Below are 13589 nucleotides of genomic sequence, written 5' to 3' on the forward strand. Positions count from 1 at the left end.
AAAAAAGGTCTTTCATAAGATCCTTCTCCATTCTGTTATAAAATCATCAGCTAATATGTTTTCAAGGATTTGCCAGGTAAATAATCTGTGTTACCTTCAACTTTCAGGTCTAACTGGCCTGATGTAATTTTTTTTTTTTTTTTTTAATGGCCACAGATGTGTGAATAGTGGTTTAAATCAGTTCCTACTAAAAAGAATGGACAGCATGGAGTTCCTACTGACGCATTAAGGGAAAAGCTGTTTAACTTTTATCCGTAGGACTTAAATGAAACATGTAAATATCCTCCCTTATTTTCTCCTCAGTTAGTCATTTAGATCCAAGGAGATAAAATACTATAGTGTTGGTCAAAACATCAATGAAAATACTGACATAATTTTGCAATAACCTCAATATTACTATAGCATGCTATAGGTTCTGAGAAGCATCAGGACTGTGAGCCATTCCTTCAGAAAGGGCTACCCCACTGAACCTCCTAGTGCTCATTAGCACATTAACGGCTTCAAGTCCTGAGGTTAGACAAAACCAACCCAAACCTGTTTAATGTCGTCTAATGCAGAATTTCTCCAGCTAGCCTGAACACATCACTCCTTTTTTCATGGAATTCCTAATATCAAAAAAACTGGGTCACGCACAGCTGGTAATGTGTCTCCTTTGTCCTCCTTAGCACAATGACTGGCCCATAGTAGGAACTCAGTAAAATATTTCTGTAATGGATAAATGATAAAATGCATGGTTGTACTCTCAGAGGTTATGTAGATTATGTAATTTTTTGAGATAAAAGATCTCTGTGTTCTGTAGTAACAATCCCAATCAAGTTCATAGACAAAGAGTGCCATTTCTTCTGGATATTCAAATAAAAAGTAAATTACCAAAACATATGGTAGTGGAAAGAGAAGCATCTTTACAAAATATGAGAAATCTAACAAGCAAGTATACTTTAACAAACACAACATGTAGTTAGGAAGGTATTGCTTTATTGTTCTTGTCCCTCTGAAGAATATTCCAACATGGCCCAGTGGGATTCAGTTCCTGGATGTTTTACTATTAGCATTTAATAGAAATCTTTCTCCATTGGTAGAGATTAGCAATGTAAAGAGCAGAAGTTCTTAAAAACACTTTGATATTGAGAAAGGCTGAGATGCTGAAAGTATGTAGTGCCAGATTATATGAGAACTCTTGCAGAGCAGATCTTATAACACATGAGTTTGGTAACTGTGCATTTGGTCAGAGTAAACCCAAAGACAGTCCAGAATATGACTGAAGTGATTGCAGTGAGATACTTGGCCACAGAAAGATAAATAAATAAATTGTGCTATGAATTCTTTACAGTGTTCTACAATTCAGGTATCACTTGTAAATTCTTTATTGCTATTAAAAATGGATGATTGGAAATAAAATTTTAAGATACTGCATGTAGTAACAGACTGCTGAGATGATGGATGTAACAATCCTGAGCATTTATAGAGTGGACGGCCTAATATTATATATGCATAACTCCATGACATGTTATAACATGTGAAAATTAGGGAGAAAGCATTTTTAAAAAATCAGTTGTATATAAACACTCTCTGAAACTAAAGTGCTGGCAACTTCGGCCTCAAGGAGAACTCATTTCTCTCCTTCTTAGCCAGTCATTTGTAAAAGATCCCAATTATAAATACAAATTATGGTTGGAAAAATGTTACTGATCACGCCTGAAAAAGGAAAATGCAAAGTGAAAAGTATCTCTCTTTCTCTGCTGGTATAAATTGTCAATAAGTTAGCTGTATGTCATTCATGAGTTGATCTTACTTGGATTGATTTAACTTCTATCATTCCCAAAGACCAATATATTGTTATGTCAGTCAGTGTTTGGCAATGCTAAAGAGCAGAAGTTGCAGATCCGTCTGCTAAATAATCTGGGCCAAACTGCAACAAGGACAGAGACTCTGTTACTTGTAAAACACTCATGTGAAACAATGGATTACATTTTGCTTTTTTCATTTTCATATTCCTCCTTTTTAGACTGTGGACTCGTTCCATCCATTGGTAAACCTGTGGCATCTTCCTTGATTGAAGGTGAATCTGGAGCAACTGTTCTTTTGGCAAATGCTGGCAAGGTGAGAGAAAAGACAAAAATAAACCTAGATGAATAGAATCCTTGGACTCAAAATTGTAAGTAATCACAGTGTCTGATCCAGTTTTCTATAAACTTTATATGAAATGACAGACCTTCAGTATAGGAATAAACATACTAAGTTTACTATTTTTTGGAAAACATCTATTTACAGGATCTAATTTGGGAGGGATCTGAAGAGTATATGAGAGTGGAAGATGCGTGTTTGGTCAATACACAATGATACAAAGCACATGGACAATTCTGGAGGGAGAAATCTTCAGGGCCTTCTTTTTACAGAATCTTCTTCATTACACAAACAGACTAGATCTGGAATCTAGGTTTACTGTTTTTCTACAACCGCCTACCTCTCAACTGTGCTCCAGATGGGCACGTCCAACTACTTCCATGAAATCCGCCTGCCTGATTTCTAATCTCTGATGCTTGCCCATTCCTTACTTTTTCCATCTTAGAAAGTGACACACTTATCTCCTTCAGCCCGGGTTTCTCAAACTTTGGTTTCCTCCTTCCTTTGTCCTATCTGCTCCACCCATCCCTCTTAAGAGTCAATTCTGAAGACTTTACTCACCCCAGGCCTCCGGCTCCACACCATCTCCATTCTATCAACTCAGCCTAAGCCATCATGTTCTCTCTTCCTATTTTCACTGTGTCGCCTTCTCCACACCACAACCAGAATTATCTTTCTAAGAGGTAGATCCAATTATGTCACTCACTCTCCTACACAAACCCTCCCCCCATGCCCCAGTGGGCCCCCCCCTAGGAAACCCAGAATAAAATTCAAACATCTGACTGGCTGAAAAGGCTCCCTTGGAACTTCACCTCTCTCCCTTTCTCTCCTCCTCTCTCTCTCCTTTTATCCTCGCCTCCCCCCTCCCTCAGAGCTCCATCTTTCTAGAAGGCCATACCCGTTCTTCTCTGCAACCTTTGTACTTCCTGCTCCCTCTATCAAGGAAACTATTCCCAACCAGTTTTAACTCTGCTGATTCTTGCCATCCAGGCTTCGGCTCAGTTGTAACCTCCTCAGAAAGGAATCTCCTGATCACTAATCTAAAGCAGTCTGTTCCAGGTATTTTGTCATTTTACCTTCATAGCACCAATCATCATTTAAAATCATCTGTTTACTTGCTTACTGCCTGTTTCTTCTCTGGGATAAGGTGACGTCTTCCATCTGGTTCACTTGCTATGCCCCTCTCCCCCACCTGGGTCTAACAGAGAGCCTCCTGTATAACCTCTTAGTAAATATTGTTTGAAGAAGTGAATATACTTATGGGATTCTTAAGAGATAGTCAACTGGGGACTTTCTACCTGCCTTCTCGAAAGTATCTACAGCATACCTTGCAAATCGAAATAATCAGAACTCAGTTATTTAAAAATTTCTGACATGTAATTGGTCAGTGAAAAGACTATTGTGCACACAAAAATCACTATCACATGAAATGAGCCTATAAAATGTTGTGCTTCTACGAAATAAATATATCCCTAAGGGATGAGAAACAATTTTTTTTTACCTTTATCAGTATCCCTACATTTTGACTGCCACAAATCTTTGGCATTTTATTCTGTGAGTCTGAGCAGACTACATATGAGGCAGTTCAGTGAGTCAGTGGATCCTGACATACAACATAGAAAAAAGTGTGTTGTTCTTGCTGTGGATAAATTATTTTTCACAGGAGGGACTTAAACCTTCACAAAAGGCACCTCAAAACACAAACAGAATAGTAACTTTTCTTTTCATAGCAATGTAAACTGATGTCAGAAAGCAAAAGAAAGTTCCTTTTAGTAACTTTCATTGATTTACTTTTTTTTTTTTTAAAGATTTTATTTATTTATTCATGAGAGAGAGAGAAAGAGAGGCAGAGACACAGGCAGAAGGAGAAGCAGGCTCTTCTCAGGGAGCCCAACATGGGACTCGATCCCGGGTCTCCAGGATCAGGCCCTGGGCTGAAGGCGGCCCTAAACTGCTAAGCTACCAGGGGGCTGCTCAATTTACTTTTTTAATAATATCAAGTTAAATGAATATGTATGCTTCACATTCCAATCCTACAATAATCTGAAGAGAACATTTCCCCCTACCCCTTGAAAAATCACAGTCCTTTCTTTTTGGGTTTATTTTAATAAACATTATTGACAACAGTTTTAGAATTACAGAAAATTTGAAATCTGCATTCATTTCTAAAATTCAGTTTAGAGATATCAACTCCATAAACATTAGGGATTTTAATCTCAAAGGATTTGAGATTTCAAGAAGTCATGAGATTACTACAGCCCTCCCTCAAATCCAGTCTGTTTCTGGCCCCAAGGGTGAGGGCCCTGTCTTGGGGGTTGTGTTCCTTTGGCCTAAAAGGAGCTATACATGGAGACTAGTGGTCAGTCACTACTTATAAAAAGTAAAAATGACAGTTTCAAAAGCTGGCATTATAAGTCTCTCTTTCTAAGCCCCCACTGTCTAGAGGCTGAAGGTAATGGAATCCAAGCCTTCTAAAAGAGTGTCCTGAATCACGGCCATCACTTCTAGCCAGCCAGGATAAATTTGGTAGTAATCATGGCTCTAAATAATGGATTTCTGTGTTCCTATTTCCAATGGTAATATAAACTTACAATTTATACATTTCTTCCCTTCTTCCTGGCAGAAGGAATCTACCTTTTCTTGAATTGACCTGAACTACACAAAGCTGACATAAATTACTACTTAAAACAAACTTTCATTAATGCTGGATCATTTCAGAGACCACAAATTATGCAGTATTTTCCCATTTCCTTTGTTTTTTCCATGGTCAGTGATTCTACGCTTTAGTTTGGTCACAGTTTGACAGGGCACCTAAGTCAGCAGAATGAATGCCTTAGCATCTACAGCACAGACAAAAGGGCCAGTACAAATCCCAACTAGAGTGAGAAGAAGCCTGTTCTGTGGGCTCATAAACTCATGTCTGCCTCAGCACCTATAGTTATGTACTCTTCATGTCTCTGTACAGGTCTAAACTGCCCTAAACTCCAACTCCCAGCTTTCATGTTCCATTGAGAAGGCAACAAGAAAATCGAACACTTGCTAGTCAGACATAAAAGCTGGGGTGTTCTTAGCAGCATTTTATTTTTATAAGATGCCTTTTCAGCCAAAGTGTACATACACCTATCAAATAGTACCAAGGAGATATACAGAAAGGTAGCAGCTTCTACCCTATCCCTCCCAGTACCCCAATTCTGCACCCCAGAGTTAATTACAATTAACCCTTTTAGCCTTCTTTTCTGTATTTATTTCAATTTTTGTAAGAAAAAGAAGCTGATATTGCTATTTTCTGACTTATCATTTTTAGACGTATTCACACCCATCCACTTCCCCGCACTTCATCCTCCTTATATAGTTACATTTCAACTTCTAGTTGTGTCAATAGTGAGTATTTATAATATTATGTAAATATGACTCACACAAACCTAAGAAGCATACTATGACAACGCTTCTTTTCTTGCCCATTTTTCCCCTAGAGTTATTAACTGACTGGTGTTTTTATTTTTGTTTTTTTGTTTGCTCTTTCTCTGTGACTATCCTTAATGATTTTTAATGACTCAGTGAGATCTGCCATATTCTAAGTGCTCAACTGAGTCAAATAACCTAACATCTTTATTTTCTAAAGATTTTCCTGATGAAATCTTTCCTTTCTTCTATCAATTTGAGAGAACTAAATATGAGTGTCCAGATTAAAGTGTTTACTCATCAAATAGCTGTTTGAAAAGCAAATAAAGTAAGATCCACAAGGAGGCAAATCATCACAAAACCCACTGGGGCTAAAGAGAAGATCCTCAAAGGTCCCAGGGCTAGGGGTAGGGGTAGTAGCGGTGGTGGAGAAGATTACTTCAAGGGAGTGGAGGTCAAAACAAAAAGACATAAACTTTTTCAATATTAGATTTTGGAAGAGAATAGTGCAATGACTTCAGAAGGACAGTTACTTTCAATCTAGATTTTTATAGTCAGCTGAAGTCTCATCCAGTGTGAGTAGTGGAAGAAATCTATTTGCAGAAATGCAAAGACTGGAAGCATTTACCTCTCTTTCTTTGGTGTGCTTACACAGAAGAAAGAACTAAGACAAACAAAGGAAGGCATGTGTTCTGAGAAACTTGGGCATCAACATGGGGCGGGGGGTGAAGAAAAATCTAAGGATGACAGCCATGCAACAGGTATGGGCTGGGTTAGCCTTTCTGACCTGCCGACTCCTGGCCTTTGTTTTCTTCTTTCACTAATCAGATACTGTTTCTCTTGAATGGATTTCCTAAGTATCTTTTCTCTCCTATTGCTCCATTCTTTTTCTTCTATTTTCTTTGTGGTTTTCTCAACTTTGTCTCCCACCTTTCTAGTTTTTCATATTTTAAATTTCTGAGACCTTTTATATTATGTTCCTTTCTCATAGCATCTTGCTCTTATTTTTAATGGATGTAATATTTTCTCTTCAATTTCTGAGGACATTAATGATATTTTAAAAAGATATATTCTATTCCCCATATAATCAATGTACTGTAGGTTCATTTTTCTCTGTTGGTTTTGACATTTCTCCTTCTTAATTTTGGAGGTTTAAAAGAAGGTTAAAGAAACATGATAGGATAATTTCTGTAACTAAGCTGGAATTGTTTGTGCTACAAAAATGGAGACATATTCAGGGTGATCCTGATCCACTTTTAAAATACCAAATTATGAAAAAACATATAAAAAGTTCAAGGTTCATCAGATGAGTAAATAAAAATAGCTATGATCTCTAGAAATAAGTTTTAATTCAATCACTTAAAATGATTAATAATAAGGTACCTATGATTACATTTTTAAAAGTAGCCTTGAAAGCATGGGGTTAGATATGGAGGAAAATCATAAGGCAGACTTGTCAAAAAGAGGAATAGTAAAAAATAAGCTATGGATTAATAAATTAAATAATTTAACAATAAGTTAATGAAGAGGTTTCATTTTTAAGCTGAATCTTTCAGTTAGATCTTACAATACAGACTATACTAAGTATTTTCATATCCAAGTTATGTTCTCAATGATATTTTTTCCTATTCTTATTTAACTTTGTTTCCTTTTGAGCAAGTATTTATAAAGAAACTATGAGGAATAGATCTTAGAGAAATGACCACAGCTGGTCATGAAATGCTACTGAGTGGAAAGCTGGATATAGTTTCTTTCACTGCCTGTCATAATAATAATAAAAATTCTAAAAATCTTGATGTTTTCCCTCTAATGTCTCCTAACCACTATTTCCTAGGTGCCTTTTTTGGGAGCCTTATGAAAGTCATAATGGGAGAATGAAATAGCAGTAGAACCATGGCCTCTGTGCTCATATCATGGGACTGTTTACCTCGAGGTCCCTGAATGTCTTAATGGGTGGGATACTATGAGGTCTGATGGTGTTTTGTCCCTACTCCCCACCTACATGTTTACATATGACCAACAGACCTGAGGAAGATTTTCCATTTCTTCATATGAAACACAAAACTTTTGTGTATGCATGTATCAGATTTTGAGGTACCATAATCAGCTTGAGATACAATCTACATTGAAGGGCAGCTGCCAGATTAGAATAGCAAGGGTTTTATGCAGAAGTATAAAATCACTTGGCAAAATGGTTAGGACAGGAAAGAGAAAATGCTCAGCCTTTGGAATAAAATAATCATGATATAATGAAAACCAAACCATTTATCAGAAACTGATAAATATTTATTCAATGAATCCATGAATATAAATCAGCAAAAATGAGAGTTATCACTTTTGGATCTGACCTATTTCTTTGTGGCTTATTTTGGTATTTTATTTTATAGCAACCTACATTTTTTAAATGACAGAATTGTCAGATTTAATATACAAACTCTATGCCCATGGTAAATTGAGCATCTAAATGATTATTTAAATAAGAAATTATTAAATAACATTTGAGATCCAATGGTTTGGATAAAAGTGGACTTAAAAAATTCATATACTCATTCTATTAATTGAGAATTTACTATATGTTCTAAGTAGGACATTGAGGAAACACTAGTGAACAAAACAGACACTGCTTTCATCATGGAATTCACTCTTTGGTGAAGAGAATAATCATTAAACAAAAAGTCACTCAAATAAAAAATAACTCCATCGTTATTCTAAGAAGATATTTAAAGGAAAAATGCATGATGGGCATTCATAACGGACACCAAACTTAAATTTAAACCAAATTTAAAACTGTAGGTTCCAAAGGCTTCTTTAAGGATACTACATACAAGTTGAGACTTTAAGAATAAGCATTACAGGAAAGAAGAGAGGTAAATGGTGGGGGATGGTGTATCACTTGGTCAAAAAATTCATACCTTGTTCACACTGATAACATTTTATCAACATTTAAAGTATATTCACAGAATGAAATCTAGCTAATAACAGTATTAGTATCCTTATTCTTTGCATAAGATGATCTATACTGCCGAACAGTTCTATGAAAATATTTTCTACTTTTTGATGATTTAAATTTTATCATATCATCATCTAACTGACTTTACCCACTCATCCACAGTTACCAGGAACTTCTGTACAAAAAATTTGCTTAATTAAGATGATTACCTTGGGTGATTCATTTTAAGTTTTTCTGAGAAGTGTAAGGTCTAAAAAGGGATTCCATACACTTTTTAGTAAATCGGGTAATATAAATGTATCTGGGGGGTGCTATAATTACGATTCATAATAACAATTTCTTCAAATTCCTAACATGAGTATTACTATTATGTACTTGCCTTACATTTTAATCTTTCCATGAGTTGTATTTCCTTAAATCCAATTTAAAGACTGGTATAGGACTTCATTACTTACAATTCAAGTGTGAAAATCGTGGACTAGACAGGAAGTGACTGTGATCATGCCAAGAGGATGAGTGCTCGAAACCATGAGTATGGGAACTTTCAGCAAAGAGTCCATCCTAAAACAAAGAACACAGCACTTTAGTTCACTGATTACAAAACATAAGGATCAGGATTCATTTAAATGTGCTGAAAATGAAATAAGCTATGTTATATAGCAATTTAATTGTAAAAAAAAAATGTACATGCTAAAGAAAAATATTTTTTAAAAAAGGGGAGAGAGAGAAGGAAATCACCCGTGGTCATGGCAGTATGACATATTTCTTTCTAGTCTTTTTTTCTTATGGATAGGTTTTACAAATTTTGTTATAAAACTGTGTTCTTCACTTATTTACACTAATACTCTGAACACTTTTGAAGTCACTATATTATCTTAACCTTTAGCTTATGTGTTACTCATATACTATCTAGTGGATAAACTATTACTTTATTGGGCATTTAGGTGGTTTCCAATGTTTTACTCCTATAAATAACACTGTGAAAATATCTCTAAATACATACCCTTTTCTATATTTAGGACTATTCCTTATGACAAATTCTCAGGTGGAAATACTGGGTCAAAAAAAAAAAACCAATTTGATGTTTTTAAATACACTTAGCTACACTGCATTCCATAACGATTATACCAATCCTCTTACTCATTCAACAAATATTTAATACATAAACAAAAATGAATACAGAAAAAGGCCCTCTCCTCATGGACTGTATGAATGAATGTGTTCTTATACCCAAATCTCAGTTGAAAACGGGGAATTCATTTTAACTACAAATAATTTATTAATTAGATTAAAACAAATGCTTTAATATATTTTTCTGTAATAAACAGTGAAATTGCTTTTTTTTTTTCTCTTGGACATGTCCTAATTACTTACAGTACCCTTTATTTTTTCTTTTTTTCCCCTAGTTATTTATTCATGCAACAATAATTTATTGGGCACTTAGTGTGTGCTGGTCAAAGAGCAAACAAAACATTGAGGTATACAGTTATGAAACTTTCAGGTTTGCAGAAGAGAAAGGCACCAAATAACTAACTCTGCAAAATATAATAAAGTGAAAAATTATGATGAGTGCTATAAGAAGAACAGGAAATAATTAAATTTAGATTCAATGTCAAGAGAAGTCCCCTCTGGGATGTGATATTTAAAGTGAAATTTGAATGCTGAGTGTGAATAGGCTGGCAAAAGTTTACCGGGTGGAGGATGAGAAAGAGGGAGCCAAGGCGGAGTAGGAGATGGTGGTCGGTGGATTTGTGTGAACGTGCTGAGGTGAGGATTTGGTGTCTGAAGAACTGAAGGAAGGCCCCTTGGCTTTGGCCGCTATACTGGGGGGAAAGTGGTTACAGTGAGATCCAGAAGTGAGATTTGGATTTGGATTTTTTTTTAAGTTACAATCAGAAGGCAATCAAAGGTTTTATGGAGATTTCTATTTAAATTTTAAGTAGATTTAGATTTAAATTTCTCAAAGATACTTTGGGTCACTATGTGGAAAAGAGACTGAAGTGGCTCAAGTGTTGAAGGAGGGGGGGAACCAGTTTAAAAACTGTAATTGAGGGCACTTGGGTGGCTCAGTGCTTGACTGCCCAAATTTGGCTCAGGTCGTGATCCTGGGTCCTAGGTCGAGTCTTGCATCAGGCTCCTCATAGGGAGCTTGCTTCTCCCTCTGCCTGTGTCTCTGCCTCTCTCTCTGTGTCTCTCATGAATAAATAAGTAAAATCTTTAAAAAAAAAAAAAAGAACTGTAATTGAGGATGACTAAGGAGTCAAGCGAGAGGAGGAGCTTGAGAATGCTATCAGAGTCCAGATAAGATATCTGTAGGTCAGGTGGCCCCCATGGATTCCTCCAAACATGGCTCCACAGTATAGGGCCTCATGCCACAGGACCATTGGATGAATCAGCTGTCATTCTCTGTATCAAGTACCAAGTTTATATTTTATTTTTTGGTCACATATATATGCATGCAAGTATAAAAGAAAGGCCAAAGAGAACAAGTTTATGTATAATGATAAAAGGCCCATTTATTCTGAGGTAAAAGCATGAACATAATCCTCAGATTGTTCAAGATCATTAACCTTCATGTACCAAAAGGGAGTTTAGGTCTATTTAATATGAAGGCCCTGAGGTTTTTAACCAAGCAATTTATGGTTTTTACTAATTATGGGGATTTCATAAGAAATTAGAAGTCATTCACTGTAGGATCTCTGGAAAGAAAATGATATACTTTGTATCCCCAGTGCATTTCAATAACTACTTTAAACAAGCTGACTAGGAGCAACGAAAGACAGGGACAATAAAGCTAGCTTATCACAGTTCACACATGACATACTTTAGGCCTGGGTGGAGGTGGAAGATACACAAATGAAAAGATTTATGTTCTCACCAGTGCTAGAAATCTCCATTTAAGCACGGTTTCTATATAAAGCATGAAAGAGAAAAGCGTAATAAATGGCTTCCCACTAACAGATGCTTTGATCATTGTGGGTCAATAAGAAAAAGAAAAAATAAGGGAAGCAAACACACATTTTTTGCCCACCGACACCTGGACTGAAAAAGACGGTGAGAGTGGAGCTGTAGGACTGGGTGTCTTGCTCAATGAAACACAAGGCAAAGATGGCCTCAAAATGGGCCTCCCAGAGGAAAGATAAAGCACCCAAAAACATTCAGATCCCAATCATCCTTCCCAAAAGACATGGTTTTAAATTTCTAAAACAAATCAACTGGCATCTGTTGCATGTTTTCTGTTACAGAAAAAGAGTAATTTATATTTTCAATGACAAAGTCAGTTTATTGGCATATGATAATTAAAATATGGCACTGACATATTTCACTCTTAGCAAATTTGGAAAATACAGAAGAAACTAAGAATAATGCAATAAATTTTAAAATAGTTGATTAGCCTAATTTAAGGACATGTTTTCTGATTCTTCTTTATAAATATCTGTGAACAGAGATTACTATTTATTGACAATTTTATTTTCTACTTTTTCATGTAGTATTATATTTGGGAGTTTTTTCTACTACTATCATCATCATTATGGTTATTCCACAGTTTATTTGACTAATCTCCCATTGTTGGAAATGTTAAGGCTATTCTCAGTTTTTTTTTTTCCTATTATAATTTGATAAACATCTTGGTGTGCAAAGCTTGACCCACACTTTAAATTTGTCAATATAGATTTCTAGAAGTAGAAATATGAGGTAACACATTTTAACGGTGCTTTTTAATATACAATTCATCTAAATTGTCAAATTTATTGTCAGTATGCTGATACTCATAACATTTCCTAAATATCCTTTTATTGTCTATGAGAGTTTTAGTAATACCCCTCTTTTGTTCTTAAAGTAAGCAATTTGTACGTTCTCTCCTTTTTCCTAGTCAATTTGGGCAGAGTTTTTAAAATTTTACTGATGTTTTCAGAAAACTTGGTTTTGCTTTTATCCCCTTCCCCATTTTCCTGCTTTTTATTTCATTGATTTTTGTTATCTTTATTATTCTTTTCCTTTTACTTTAGGTTTGTTATTTTTTTAGTTTCAAACTTGGATTATTGATTATCAACTTTTCTTCTTTTATAATGCACACATTTAATAATTTTCTCTCCAAGCACTATCTTAACTGAGTCCTACAAATTCTGATAAATTGTACTTTTATTTTTATACACTTAAAAATATTTTCTAATTTTCCTTTTGAACCCCCAATGGGTTATTTAGAAATATGTTGTCTATTTTCCATCTAGGAATCTTCCAGATATCTGTTATTGATTTCTAAGCTTCATTCCATTGTGGTTAGACGACATACTTCACATAATTTCAATCATCTTAAATTTATTGAGATTTGTTTTATTTCCCAGAATATAATCTATTTTGGAGAATGTTAAATGTGCACTTGAAAATTATATATAATCAGCTGTTGTTAGGTGGAGTATCCTACAAATGTCGATTAGGTCTAGTTGGCTGATAGTGTTGCTCAAGTTTCCATATCTTTACTGACTTTCTGCCTACTGTTTTATCAATTACTGAGAGAGGGATATTGAAATCTTCAACTATAGTTACAGATTTGTCTATTTTTTCCTTATGATTCTATCAAGTTTTGCTTCATATATTTTGATACTCTGTTAACAGGTACATACCATTTAGGACTGTTAGTCTTCCCCTTTAAAAATGTTGACTTGTTTTCAAACCACTCACACTCCTTGTTTTCATGTATACAAGTGAGGAAGCTTACCTGTAATACATCTTAAAGTTGCAACAATTTATAGGTCTTCAAAAGACTGTTAGATTCCCTCATATTACCTTGAAATATAACTAATGAAATGAATCCTAAAAGAATACCCCCAAAGAAAAATATCTCACAGTCCCTTTGAACAATCAACATACCAGAATGTGGAAAAACCAACCAACCAACCAACCAACCAACCAACCAACCAACCAACCCACCCTCCATTTTCTCCAATTTTATATTGATATTTAATTTGTGGAATTTCTATAACAACTAAGTTAAGTTTTACAAGGTAACCTTTAGATGAGTATTTCTAATTCTTACCCATCTTTCAATCAAATACTTAAATATTTAAATGGAAATACTGGTTAAAAAGGAAGATTCTTTGCAATTTTAGGA

At 35.1% G+C, this 13589-nt stretch overlaps 1 protein-coding gene and 1 long non-coding RNA gene across 22 annotated transcripts in view; one reads left to right on the plus strand and one right to left on the minus strand.

Annotated features, from left to right (window-relative positions):
• LOC102153427 overlaps positions 1-13589 on the plus strand; it is an 85386-nt gene that overhangs the window by 22410 nt on the left and 49387 nt on the right. For all 11 annotated transcript variants that reach the window (XR_005363630.1, XR_005363622.1, XR_005363631.1 and 8 more), the window contains one exon: positions 2006-2100. This is a non-coding gene — a long non-coding RNA (uncharacterized LOC102153427). The remainder of the gene's footprint in view (positions 1-2005; positions 2101-13589) is intronic.
• CEP128 (centrosomal protein 128) overlaps positions 956-13589 on the minus strand; it is a 397326-nt gene continuing 384692 nt past the window's right edge. For all 11 annotated transcript variants that reach the window (XM_038545463.1, XM_038545464.1, XM_038545473.1 and 8 more), the window contains 2 exons: positions 8932-9037; positions 956-2092 (listed from right to left, as the gene is read on the minus strand). In XM_038545463.1, the coding sequence (XP_038401391.1) occupies positions 1965-2092; positions 8932-9037 (234 nt within the window). In that variant the 3' untranslated portion in view covers positions 956-1964. The remainder of the gene's footprint in view (positions 2093-8931; positions 9038-13589) is intronic.

Source organism: Canis lupus, chromosome 8 (assembly GCF_011100685.1).
Source record: "Canis lupus familiaris isolate Mischka breed German Shepherd chromosome 8, alternate assembly UU_Cfam_GSD_1.0, whole genome shotgun sequence".
Classification (NCBI taxonomy): Eukaryota; Metazoa; Chordata; class Mammalia; order Carnivora; family Canidae; genus Canis; species Canis lupus.